Below are 14,327 nucleotides of genomic sequence, written 5' to 3'. Positions count from 1 at the left end.
AAAATTATATTCTTGGTAGCAAGCCTGGACACAGCATCCCAGATGACATTCCTTACACCAGAAAAGCAAACTTACCTGACAGCCTGTTTCTCTCAACTAGCCACCAGACCCCAATTATCTGCAAGGAAAATCCTGCAAGCTCTGGGGTTCATGGCTTCCTGCATTCTACTCATTCCATATGCAAGACTGCATATGAGGAAACTTCAGTGGTACATAAAAAGCCTTTGGTGTCAACTCTCTCGACCTGGAACCTGTTATGCCAATGATACCTTGTCTAAGGAAAGATATTCTTTGGTGGGCAGCAGCAGCATGCTACCACAACAAGAGACTACCATCTCACAACCCCACGCAGCCCAGACCCTCAACACAGACTTATCAGACTATGCCTGGGGTGCACACCTGGACAGCAGGTGCATACAAGGCCAATGGAGCCCACATCAAATACATCTGCACATCAACCAAAAAGAGATGACAGCTGTCCAGCACACATTGACAGCTTTCAGAACCCTTCTCTCCCCAGGGGCTCTGCTGATCAAAACAGACAATGGTTAACATGTTTGCCTTACAAACACAAGGGTCAGGGTTTGAGTCTCACAAGGGATAATTGGCTAGGCTTAAAATGGCTCTCAAGGGCAGTTAGCCTAGTACTAACCTATGTACTATGTACCTATGTACTTACCACTGTGATGTGGTATATCAGCAAGCAAGAAGGGACTCACTCCTACCCTCTGTGCAGGCTCGCCATGACCCTTTGGTACACAGCCTCAGCCATGCAACTACACCTGCTAGCACAATTCCTGCCAGGCTCTCTAAACTCTCTGGCAGACAACTTAAGCAGAAATCTTCCGGACCCACATGAGTGGAAGCTAGACCAAAGAGCCTTCACCCTTATAACTCAGAAATGGGGCACCCCGAAAGTTGACCTCTTTGCTTCCCACTCCAACCATCAGCTCACCAAGTTCTGCACCAGGGAGCCTCACTGCAGGGCCTGGAAAGTGGATGCTGTCTCCTTCCAGTGGGTCAACCTCTCCGTCTATGCATTTCCCCCACTACCTCTCATTACCAGGGTACTGCTCAAAATAAGAGAGGAAAACTGAGGATAATCCTAATTGCCCCAGACTGGCCATGCCAGCACTGGTACCCACTGCTGCGCAGCCTACCACCTCTGCCACCATGGCATCTCTCTCAGATCCCAACACTCCTGACCCAGAGGGAAGGAGAATTCACGCATCCCCAGTTGCAGACCCTCAATTTGGCAGCATGGCTTATTCCCTGACCACTGTACAAGCTGCCAATCTCAGTAAACGGGTTCTAGATGTTATACGTGAGGCCAGACACCCTAGCACTAGAAAGTCTTATGCTGACAAATGGAAAAGGTTCTGCACCGGGATCTATGTTAAGGGAGCCAATATGGCACAGCCCTCCCTACCTTTCATCCTGGATTACCTAGCTGACCTACTACACAGTGGTCTATCCTTTTCCCCTATTAAAATTCATGCCTCTGCTGTCTCTGCTCATTTCAGCACTGAGCAACATCTCTTCTCGCGCCCTCTCATCAAACAGTTCCTAAGAGGGGCTGGCAACTTGAGGCTACCCAGAAGAGCACCCTACCCCAGCTTGGGACCTAAACTTTGTTTTGGAAAAGCTCACCCTGCCCCCCCTTTGAACCAGCAGCTTCAGCAGAGTTAAACTTTCTCTCATGGAAGACAGCCTTGCTTCTGGCCCTCACTTCAGCAAGAAGAGTATCCGAGCTACAAGCACTTATGGCTGTAGAGCCCTTCATCATTTTCCATGCTGACAGTCTCCCTCAGGACTAATCCCTCCTTTATGCCAAAAGTGGTGTCCAGTGTGGGTCTCAACCAATCCATTCATTTGCCCACCTTTTTCCCTAACCCACAAAACAAGGGAGAAAGGATACTGCGTTCTCTAGATGTGCACAGACAGCTCAGATTCTGTCTAGACAGGACTAAATCATTTAGAAAGACTGATCAGTTGTTAGTCGGCTTTGCTGCAGGAGCAGAGGGCAAAGCCATATCCAAACAAACCATTTCCAAATGGATAGCACACTGCATCCCTTTCTGCTACAAGCAACATGGGAAACCTCCCCTAAGGGGGTAAGAACACACTCTATACCGGAGCAACCTCCACCTCTGCAGCTTTCCTCAGAGGAGTCCCCACCAGGGACATCCTGGAGGCTGCAGCATGGACATCTGTTCATACCTTCACCAAGCATTTATCATCTGCCTATCTTCTCCATATCCAGGACAGGCTTTGCCACTGCAGTCTTGCAGGGCATCCTAGCTAGCCCTCAGTCTTCTTGACTGCCTCCACCCTTTTCTTCAGTTTAGGGAATCAACCCAAATGTGATGACTGCAACAGTGAAACATGAAGAACATAGTACAATTGTGTACACTTACCATAAATGTAGATGTTCAAATGTATTCACTGTTGCAGTCCTGGTTTCCCTCCCTCCATCCCCCTTTTCTCTCTCTCTCCTTACAAGGAACTTTTTGGTATTTACTTTCTACTGGTGGGGTTCTTCCACCATCTCCTAGCTCCCACTTGGGGGCTCCTGACAGGGCAAGAAAAACTGATGTAATGGCGTTGGCTGCCTTACTTTATACTACTGATGACCTGACATCAGTCCTGAAGTGACAGCAACCGAAGCAGAAATACTAAGCCTCTGGTATTCGGGCCGACTGAGGGCTACCCTAGCAGGGATGACCCAAATGTGATGACTGCAACAGTGAATACACTCGAGCATCTACATTTATGGTAAGTGCACAGAACTATACTTTTTTCATTGTGATAACAATGGCTTTTTAGATCAGAGTAATGTAATCCATGTGGCAATTTAGTACTGTACACTAAACCAAACATGTCTGCTGATTTAGTACTTGCTGTACATTTCTTGATGTTCTTCGTGTTTCACTGTTGCAGTCATTACATTTGGGTAATCTGCTGGGCGGTTGCCCTCAGTCGGCCTGAATTCAATAGTCTTGGGTCCTGCGTCGGTTGCTGTCTCCTCTTCCATGACGTCAGGTCGTCAGGGGTATAAAGCAAGCAGCCAACGCCATTTTCTTTGGTCTTTTCTTGCCGCGCGGTACCCGAAGCAGAAGCAGTTCGCAAGTGCCGGTCGGCTGACTCCTGAAATTTTCGAGTTCGAGTTTCAGAACCGAAGTCTTCACTAAAGATAAGTACCGTGTGGGAGAAACTTTTTTCTTGCTCCATACCGATGTCAGAAAAAGTTAATAATTGTATTACTTGTGGGAAGCAAATACCTCATAAGGATTTCCATTTATACTGTATTCCTTGCCTAGGCCCTGATCACAACGTGCCTGGCTGTCGGTTTTGTGCTAGATTTAACCAACGCACTATTAAGCGTCGGTATATTTTTGCCTCAAAATATTTTGGAAACAGATTTAACTACCCTGAAATGTTGTCAGATTGCAATCCTACTACCGGAGTACACAAAAAACACAAAGAAAAGGACAGAGACAGACCGTCGAAGTCCAAAACTGACAACAAAGCTTCTCCTAAGCCAGTCGCCAGTTTGCCATTACTCAGTGAGGCGCTTTCGCAGTCCCTGATACCTGCCACTTTTGAGTCGCAGGCCCCTACCAAGACCCATGTGGAGTCCGGCAGATACTCAAAGTATTGTACCCACGGTTGTCTCTCTCTCGGATGGGTCCGGAGCCGTTGAGCAGGCACTGGCTTCTGAGGGTGTATTCAGGCCTCAACATTTTTATATAAAACCGATGACAGCTGCAAAACCAAAGACAAAAGCAACTTCTAAAGCTAAAATAACAACGCATGAACCATGTGCACAGGCCGCTATGCCTAAAAAACAGATGATCAAAATGGCTGAAAACCTAATTACCTTGATCAGGGGTTCTCAACCCCCTCCTGATAAGAGGCCTAGGCAAGACACTGATTATGAATCTTCAGATCAGGTTTCTGTTTCTTCTGATTCCTCTTCTGATCAGGAATTATCTATTCCTCCCTATGAGGATTCTGATGCAGAGGAATCAATCCCATCTGCATCACCTCCTGAGGATTATTCTTTTGGAGAAACCTTGCATACTTTTGAGGGAGCATTTTCACTGGGAGAGTCAAGATTTTTCAGAATCAAAAAAGAGTCTCAGGGATTTCCTTCTTCTCCCTCAGCACAGGCCTTTAGCCATACCCCCTGTTTTAGACATTGTGGATGATGTGTTTTCGGAGTCAAGCTTGACTTTTGACTCCTTACCTCCGGCTCCCAGCAAGCCTGACAGATATTACAGGGTCCCTGACTCACACAAATTTTTATTTAGAAACCCTGCTGCTGACCCTGAAACTATTTCACAGGGTCCAAAGGGAGTTAAGTCCTCAACAGCAAAAAAATCCTACCCCCTCTGACAGCGATTCAAGGGCACTGGATAGATGGGGAAAGAAGGTTTATACATCTGCAACCTTAGCAACTAGGGCCCTAAACTGCCAGTTTCATATGCTCAAGTATCAACAACATGTTATGGGATTGCTGAAACAGAAAATTATGTTGATTTCTGAATGTGCAGAAAGTAAAGAATTGCAGGAATTGTTGCATGCAGCTGAACAAGTTGGAAAGCATACTTTGCAATGTGGTTTTGATTCCTTAGAAGCCGCCTGCAGGGCCACAGTTACTGGATCTGTGATTAGGAGGCATGCCTAGCTAAAAGAGCAAAATTTGCGTGATCATGTTAAAGCTAAATTACTGGATGCACCTTTACAGCATGATACTCTGTTTGGTATTAAGGCAGAAGAGGTTTTAAAGAAAATGGAAGACAAAGATAAGTCTATGCAAGCTGTAAAAGACTTCTTACAAGTGCAGCCACCAAGATTCAGTAGACACTGGCCTACAAAACATTGGTCATTTCCTGTGTCCGACAGAGCTCAAAGGGGCAAATCCAGATGCCCTAAAGGTTATAGATACCAGGCACAAGATTCTTACAGGTCAAAGCAATGGGGTGCTACTACCTCCAAATCTGGAGGAGATAAAGCGCATCCTTACAGAAAACAGTCCCAATGACTTCCCTCTGCCATCACCAAGCACTTACCTTTTGGCAGCACCCTCAGGGGGAAAATTAGCACTTTTTGCTCAAAATTGGCAGTTAATAACCCAGGACAAGTGGGTGCTAAACATAGTATCACAGGGATACAGATTCCATTTCCATACTCTGCCAATGGCAAACGGTTGGCCGGATCTGCCAAACAATCAATGGGCAGAGGCACAGAAACAGGTTACGTCCCTCATGGATATGGGGGCTATTCAGCCAGTACCAGAACAGGAAAAAGGACAAGGTTTTTACTCGATTGTTCTTTGTACCCAGAAAGGACAAGGCCTGGAGGCCAATACTGGATTTAACAATTTTGAACACATTCCTGGACATCCCAAAATTCAAAATGCTAACTTTGCAGTAGCTTCTGCCCATGCTGGGCAAGAATGCTTGGCTGGTGACATTAGACCTAAAAGAGGCATACCTGCATGTCCCAGTAAGGGAATCGTGCAGAAGATACCTCCGTTTCAAGGCTGGCTTAATGCATTACCAATTCTCTGCACTGCCCTTTGGCTTATCTACTGTGCCCAGGGTCTTTTCCAAGTGCCTGGCACTAGTAATTGCTTTTTGCAGACAAAGAAGTATACAAATATATCCTTACTTGGACGACTGTGTCATTCAAGCAGAGAACAAAAAACCAAAGAAACCGTGTTGGGTAAAACCTTTGTGCAGAAATAAATCCAAATGAAAGGTAAAAAGTAAAAAATGCACCAAGATAACACGCAGCAAAACGTTTAATCACAGCAAAGTACAAAGTGGTAAGCGCTTTCACAGCTGAAGTTGCTTCATCCATGGATGCATTGTTATCTTGGTGCATTTTTTACTTTTTACCAAGCAGAGAACAATGACATTCTTCTTCAGCACCTGGCGTTTGTGAAAAGGCTTCTAACATGCCTAGGGTACACAATAAATGAAAAGAAATCACAACTGGTACCCTCTCAAAATATAACATTCCTGGATGCAAGCTTGAATACAACTGCCCAGATGGCTTTCCTCACGCCAGACAAACAAAGGCAACTGACTACTTACTTCAAACTGATGGCAACAAAAACCTAGTTATCTGCAAGACAAACTCTGCAGGCTTTGGGGTTCATGGCATCCTGCATTCTATGGATTCCATATGCAAGACTGCATATGAGGAAACTTCAGTGGTACCTAAAAAGTTTATGGAGTCAACATTGTCACAGTCTGGAAACAATGATTCCTCTCATTCCCTGCCTACAACAGGAGTTTCAGTGGTGGGCAAAGGCATGACACCAAAACATGGGACGGCCCTTCACTCTACCCCCTGCCAGCCAAACCTTAACAGACACATCAGATTATACATGGGGGGCCCACCTGGCGGGAAAATGCATTCAGGGCATATGGACCCCAAAACAAATGCATCTGCATATCAACCAAAAAGAGATGTTAGCTGTTCAAAATGTCCTGACAGCCTTCAAGGACTTACTTCATCCAGGACAACTACTGATAAAGACGGACAGCACCACGGTTATGTGGTATATAAACAAGCAGGGGGCATGCATTCCTCCCCCCTTTGCAGACTAGCCATGGCACTGTGGGACACAGCTTTGGCTTACCAAGTACATCTACAAGCTCATTTCCTGCCAGGAAAACAAAATACTCTGGCAGACAATTTAAGCAGAAACCTTATGGACCCTCACAAGTGGAAACTAGATCCACAAGTCTTCAGCATGATAACAAAGAAATGGGGGAGCCCGGACATAGATCTATTTGCCTCTTCTCAAAATTATCAATTGAAAAAATTCTGCACAAGGACTTATCACAGACTAGCATGGAAAGTGGACGCCCTATCCTTCAGTTGGAAAAACCTATCAGTTTATGCCTTTCCTCTTCTGCCTCTTCTTCCCAAGATCCTATTAAAAGTCAGACAAGGCAAACCAAAGATGATACTAATTGCCCCGGACTGGCCTCGCCAATACTGGTACCCAATCCTAAGGAACTTGTCTCAATACCCAGCTTGGACCTTACCTCAAAGACCTCAATTACTGTCCCAGCAAAACAATCAGATCCTGCACAATCAGCTCCAAACACTGAACCTGGCAGCATGGCTGATCATGTAGTTATACAAACAACACCTCTCAGACCAATCCTTCATTTATGCCTAAGGTGGTTTCCAGTGTGGCTCTTAACCAAACTATTCATCTGCCAACCTTTTATCCAAATCTGCAGAACAAGGGGGAGAGGATTCTGCATTCATTGGACGTACACAGACAGCTAAGATTGTACTTGAGCAGGACTAAAGCTCTAAGAAAAACTGAGCAGTTACTAGTGACATATGCTGCAGGATCAGAAGGAAAGGCTATTTCAAAGCAGACTATTTCAAAGTGGGTAAGCCACTGCATTCGTTTCTGCTACTTACACCATGGCAAACCTGTGCCCAAGGGCATTAGGTCTCATTCCACCAGAGCTGCAGCTACATCAGCAGCCTTTCTCAGAGGAATACCAACCAAAGACATTCTAGAGGCTGCTACTTGGAGTTACTGTTCACACTTTTACAAAGCATTATCATTTGCCTCTCTACTCTAAGTCCAGGGCAGGCTTTGCCACTGCAGTTCTGCAGGGCCTTATAGCCGCCCCTAATGTTGTTTAGCTTCAGCCTCCCATCCATTGCTTTGGGATTCTACCCAAATGTAATGACTGCAACAGTGAAACATGAACATAGTACAGTTGTGTACACTTACCATAAATGTAGATGTTCGAGTGTATTCACTGTTGCAGTCCAGGTTACCCACCCGCCATCCCCATTTTTATTCTGGAGTTTCTCTTTCCTTCACTATCTACTACAACCTATGTGGTGTATATGCTAGTAGATGAAGGTAAAGTTTATATCGTTGCATGTATATATAGTTTACATATATTTTTTTTTTGCTACCTTTTTGGGGGCACCTGACATCTGGGGCAAGAAAAACTAAAGAAAATGGCGTCGGCTGCATGTTTTATACCCCTGACGACCTGACGTCATGGAAGAGGAGACAGCAACTGACGCAGGACCCAAGACTTTGGAATTCAGGCCGACTGAGGGCAACCTGCCAGCAGATTACCCAAATGTAATGACTGCAACAGTGAATACACTCGAACATCTACATTTATGGTAAGTGTACACAACTGTACTTTTTTCTTGTCTCTTGTAAACAATTAAAGCAAAGTAATTAACTAATACTCCTGCCTTAACCTGTACTCTGACTTTTGTGTGTCCTCTCCTAGGGTGGATTCATGGTGTCCTTACTTCACAGGATTGTATGGCTTTTGGAGGAAACTTTTTGCACAACTTAAACATTGGAATGCAACTCAGGTAAACTTTTACATATGTCATACCTCTCAACTGTCCAGATTTTGCTTCAGATTTTTGATGTGTTCCTCATAAATTTTTTTTCTGGCAAATTCTCAAGGTTTCATGTCACTAAATAATGACATACTTTTGGGTGTCAGACTTTATACCCTTCAGAAAATTAATACTAATGCAAAACCAGTTATTTTAGCAAATAATTTTATTTATTTATTTATTTGTTGACCATTTTAGGCCCACTAGACTGTTAAGCTTTTTTCAGGGGAGACCCAAGATGGGATTTATACTGTGAGGGGAAATTTGGCCAGGGCATAGGAGAACTTCACTCTACTCTTTTTCGATAGGTGCCATGGCATCTTTTACATTCACCTTAGCTACCGCCAACTCAAGCAAACAGAACCTCAGTTTAACATCTCATCTGAAGGACTCGCACTTAGGACTGCAGCATCCCCTCCCCTCTTATGCTGCACTGCAAGTGCCAGCAGACAAAACTGCCTGATGCTGGAATAGAACCCACTGCCTTCTGCAATAAAGGCATGCATGCTACTTTTTGCACCACTGACACTGCACAAGCAATATTTAAAATTTGTTCCTGTTTTTGGGCCCTTGTTCCCCCATTATTTTAGTCTTTGTCCAGATTTTTTGTACTTTGAGTTGGAGACATATGATGTACATTATTTGCATTTTGGTGGTTGTCTGTTCTCACTTGTCTGTCTAGGTTTTTCTTTTGCAGGAAACCGCAAGAAGCTGCATTTTCAAACTTATTGATGTTGATATTATGTTTCTGATGGGGTAAAAGTGCAAATCTTATCAACAAAAATTTGGATACTTTTGAACAGCTTTCAGCGTAAGTTACTGATGTTAAGTTGTCAGTCTCGCCTTCGTTCTTGCTAGATGTGTTCGGAGTCGAACCTTGGCTCCGACTCGGCCTATACTAAAGCTCGAGAGCTAATTTTACCGGCTCGAGGCAACCCTATATCCCATGATGCTGGGCGGTAACTACCCAGATCTCGTTTGCCGCTTTCGCTAGCGAGGTGCTCTTTTTACCGGCTCACAGGTTAGTGATTAAAATTCAGAAAAATTCTAGTTTTTCTACTTAGTTTTCCCATTATTTTCTCTAAATAGGCTATTTTCTGTGTTATTTCAAATTTTTAGTTCCTATTTTTATCCCTTATCCCAGTTATACTCCCCACCCTAGGTTAGGCCTTAGGCCCTTCCGTTTTCTTAACTTCCCTCACAGGGATTCTTAGTGTGTGTGTGTCCCGTTAGTATCCCTGTATCCCTGTCTGTTTGAGTGTTTGTGTGTGTTTCTAACTTTAGAACTTTGTTTGTTCTTTTCGACAGCAATATGTCGAAAGAGACAAAGGTCTCAGGCTTCAAGAAGTGTGACTCGTGCTGTAAGAAGATGTCGCTGACAGACGGTCACACTTCTTGTGTTTATTGCCTGGGACCCCTGCACCTGCAGGACTCTTGCTCCGTGTGCCATACATTCAGCTCAAGAGTCCTGCAGGAGCGCAGGAATAAGTTGATTCTCGGGCTTATTAAAGCCCGAAGGTTCCCCGGCTAAGTCCATGCCGGGGAAGCCTTCGAAGCCACCCAAACCGTTGGCTCTGTGCTTAAAGCCTTCAGATGGTGGCTCACCTTCTGCGACATGATTGGCTCCGGTTGGAGCCGATATCTCTGTATCGCAGCTTCCTGCATCGGCTCCGGCCGGAGCCGATGCCTCTAAGACTCAATCTTCACAGTCGGCTCCGGCTGGAGCCGACGTGTCTACGGCTCCATCGGCTCCATCAACCTCAATGCCCTCCACACGCAAGAGGTCCAGATCTCCATCTCTGGAATCTATCCCTTTGGCTCCGAGGTCACCTTTACTCTCGGAGCGGAGCCATCGGAGCCATTCCTCTCGGTCTTCCAGGCTTTCCGACCATGACCTTGAGAGGGTGGTTAGCAGACTGTTAAAGTCTCAAGCACTGGCCCAAATGCTTCACAGCCCGTCTCATCAGACAGCGGCTACGTCCATACAACCTACTATTCCTCCTTCGACTCTGCCCCAGTGTTCGGAGCCGGAGCTCCTCGGAGCCATGACCGTTGTGACGTCGGAGCCGATACCTCCCCCTTCAGCTCCGTCGTCTGCTCAGATCTCGTCCATGGTGCCATCCTTGGAGGGATCCGGGCGCTTGGACTCTCTCGCCAGCTCCGAGGGGGTGAGTGGCATCGGACCCTTGTCCGACCCCATTCTCCCTCTCGGAGCGTCGGCGCTGGTGAGTTCGGCCCCGACATCGGCTTCGGAGCCGTCCCTGTCGGTGCCGGCTGGGGTTCCTAGTTCTTCAGAGCAGGAGCTCTCTAGACTGCCTAATAGGGGCGCCTTCGAGGTCATGAGGAGCGTACTGGCCCCAGTGCCTGCTCTACGGTCAGCTCCATCAGCTCCTCCCACTGTAGTGCCTGCTGAGGTCTCTTCCCACTCTCTCGTCCCCGACCGTAGAGATCCAACGCCTCAGGTTTCCCCATTGGGAATATCCTCCTCTTCCGAGGTTTCTCCTGATCCGTCAGGTGAGTAAGAGGAAGCATGCGGACTCCCCTGAGTCCGTCACATCTGATACCGACTTGGATGAGTCGGAAGGATCCCCAAGGTCCCCCTCTGAGGATGTCTCCTTCTCCGACATCCTTGAAATCCTTAAACAGAGGGGGAACTGGTCTTCCCTTAATCCTTCTGAGGACGAGTCGGTTTACCTGGAGGCTTTTGGTTCTCGACCCTCCACCTCCTGGGTGTCTCCGCCCTTCGACCCCCTTATTGGAAGTGGTGGCGCGGAAGGCCCCTGATTCGATGGAATCCACCCCACGGAGGCCTTCCAAATTTATAGCAGCCCCTTCAGATAAGCAATTTTTATCTAAAGGTGTCCCAGTTGATGCCATGGTGGTGGCGGCAGCCACCAAGGAGGAACTGGCTGATCCTTCAGTGCCTATCCATCCGCCTAACAAGGAATCTAGGACAATGGATAGGTACGGCAAGCGGATGTTCTCGTCAGCGACCTTTGCCATGCGGTCGCTGAATTACTTATGCCACTTCACCCGTCTTCAAAGAGACATTCTCAAAGAACTGGGTGAGGTCCTACAGGATCCATCAGCTGCTGGGTCTCAGGACAAAATTAACTCACAGCTAGGAACCCTGAATTCCACTGTCAATTCCTCCATGCGGCTTATTTCCTATGCAGCCGATGGAGCGAGTAGGGCTGCAGGCACAGGTGTGGCTTTAAGGCATCACGCCTGGATGCGGCTTTGCAACTTCTTTCACTAATTCCCCCTTTGATGGTTCAGCGTTGTTTGTACCTCAAGTGAAAGATACTTTGACCAGATGCGAACAAGATGGCAAGACTCTTTCTGCCGTAGGAGTCCGTTTTTCAACCCCATCTAGACCATATCCTAAGGGTCAAAAGGGTGGAAAAATGTGGTTCCACAAATCACAAGGAGTCACGCCTGACGCAAGAGGTCAGCTCACCCCTAGAGGCAGAGGGGGGAATAACAACAACAGATGCCGTCCAAGAGGCAGAGGGGGTCCGCAGAATCAGGGTAGCAGAGAAACCCTCTCTGACAAACCCTTCCAGCATCCCTGAGGTGCTGCCCGACTGTCCACCTTCGGAGGCAATCGGTGGAAGATTATCGCTGTACCCACAAGCCTGGCTCTCCCTCACTCAAGACAAATGGGTGCAGTCGATTTATATCCGAGGGTTACAAAATCCCCTTTATCCAAACCCCAACGATTCAAATGGGGTCTCTTCCAGACATTCCACCCAGTCTAAGGGAACAAGCAGCACTAGAAATATCAAAGCTGCTAAAAAAGAGAGCCATCCAGCCAGTCCCAGCAGACCAACTAGGATCCGGAGTCTACTCAAAGTTCTTTTGGGTACCAAAAAAAACAGGGGACTGGAGGCCAATATTGGATCTCAGCAAACTAAACAAGTTTGTAAAAAGAACGAGGTTTCGGATGGTCACGCTACAGTCCATTCTACCCCGTCTGGGCAAGGACAATTGGATGTGCTCAGTGGACCTTCAGGATGCGTACTATCACATCAAAATGCACAGGCGCTCCAGAAGGTTTCTCCGCTTCCGGCTGGGGGCCAGTCACTACCAGTTCAGAGCCCTGCCCTTTGGTCTCACTACAGCCCCCCGAGTGTTCACCAAATGTATGGCAGTGGTTACGGCTCACCTGAGACGTCAAGGATTCCAGGTGTTTCCATATCTAGACGACTGGCTCCTCACTGCCACCACCAGGCGTCAACTACTTCTAGCCAGAGATTACACCATTCACATTTGCAAAGAGCTAGGTATCTCTCTAAATTTCGAAAAGTCTGCCTTGTTGCCTTGTCAGTCTATTACCTTCATAGGCGCCACCTTGGACACCGTTCAGCTCTCAGCAAAGTTAACAGAGCAGAGGGTCTTAGATATTCAAAATCATGTTCACGTCCTCCTTCAGAGCAACAAAATTCAGGCCGGGTATGTTCTGAAAGTATTAGGTCTCATGGCGGCAGCCATCACGCTTCTTCCCCTTGCCCACTTTTACATGCGGCTTCTTCAGTGGATGCTTTTCTCCAAGTGGTCCTTCCAACAGCTCCCTATGACACACAAGATCTTAATAACTCTATCTTGCAGAAAACATCTGTCTTGGTGGATGGTCTCCCCTCAAATCCATCAAGGCAGACCATTTACTCCTCCCCCCCGGTCGCCACAGTCACATCGGATGCCTCCCTGATTGGGTGGGGGGGGGGGCATTTTCAGAGCAGGACAGTCCATGGCACATGGCAACCTTTCGAATGCCACTTGCACATAAACGTCCTGGAGATGAGAGCAGTGCTTTTGACGTTGCAAGCCCTCCAAGACTCTCTTCCTCTGGGGACTATTGCAAATCAAACGGACAATATGTCCGTAGTATGGTATATCAACAAGCAGGGCGGAGCCAAGTCCTATCCCCTGTGTCAAGAAGCACTCAGACTCTGGCAATGGGCGATCTCTTCTCAGCAGTTTCTGATAGCAACGCACATCCCCGGGAAGTCCAACGTCATAGCGGACAGGCTGAGCAGAGCTATTCTCATGCCCCACGAGTGGTCTCTCAAGCAATCAGTGACGGACAAAATTTTTCGGAAGTGGGGGTTTCCTTGCTGCGATCTTTTTGCAACACCACAAAACAGCAAGTGCCTCGACTTCTTCACTCTCTTCCCCCTTCCAGGCCATCCCCCCAGAGACGCTCTAGTCCACGATTGGCCTCGGGGACTTCTATACGCTTTTCCCCCCTTTCCATTAATCACACAGATAATTCAGAAAGCTACCACCTTGAGAGCCAAGATGATCCTCATTGCCCTTTATTGGCCTCGACAGATATGGTTCCCTTTCCTGCATTGTTATCTTTTGGAGCAGCCTTGGCATCTGGATCCAGTGCCAGATCTTTTGGCCCATCAGTCAGGGCAGCTGCACCAATCCCTCCAGTCTCTCAACCTCACAGCTTGGTTGCTCCACTTCCGTCCCTAGCCAGGCTTCCAATGATTTCAAATTCTGTCCGGGATATTATTGTAGCTTCCCTTAAGTCTTCCACCAGAAGGATCTATGCTAGTAAATGGCAACTTTTTTCCTTTTGGGCAAAGGCTAGGAATATAGATCCCTTCACTGCTCCAATACACTCGGTCTTGGATTTCCTAGCTGAAATTTTTCATTCAGGATCTTCTTCCTCCACAGTAAAAGTTCAGTTAGCGGCCATTTCAAATTTTCACATAGGCTTGTCGGACTCCAGTATCATGTCCCATAAGCTTTGCAAGACATTCCTCAGAGGTATCTTTTTACTCAAGCCTCCGATCAAGGACCCCCCACCACAGTGGGATTTAAACTTAGTTTTAGCATCCTTGATTCTCCCTCCCTTTGAACCTGCGGCCTCCTGTTCATTGAAGTTACTTTCC

At 46.9% G+C, this 14,327-nt stretch overlaps 1 protein-coding gene across 1 annotated transcript in view; it reads left to right on the top strand.

The window, feature by feature from the left end:
- The window catches only part of KDM7A (lysine demethylase 7A), a 1,445,788-nt gene that overhangs the window by 691,882 nt on the left and 739,579 nt on the right, over window positions 1–14,327 (top strand). The window contains exon 8 of the mRNA XM_044087282.1: window positions 8,304–8,391. Within this exon, the coding sequence (XP_043943217.1) occupies window positions 8,304–8,391 (88 nt within the window). The remainder of the gene's footprint in view (window positions 1–8,303; window positions 8,392–14,327) is intronic.

Source organism: Protopterus annectens, chromosome 11.part0 (assembly GCF_019279795.1).
Source record: "Protopterus annectens isolate FY-2018-M chromosome 11.part0, PAN1.0, whole genome shotgun sequence".
NCBI lineage: Eukaryota > Metazoa > Chordata > Ceratodontiformes > Protopteridae > Protopterus > Protopterus annectens.
This window is presented reverse-complemented; position numbering and strand designations above follow the sequence as displayed.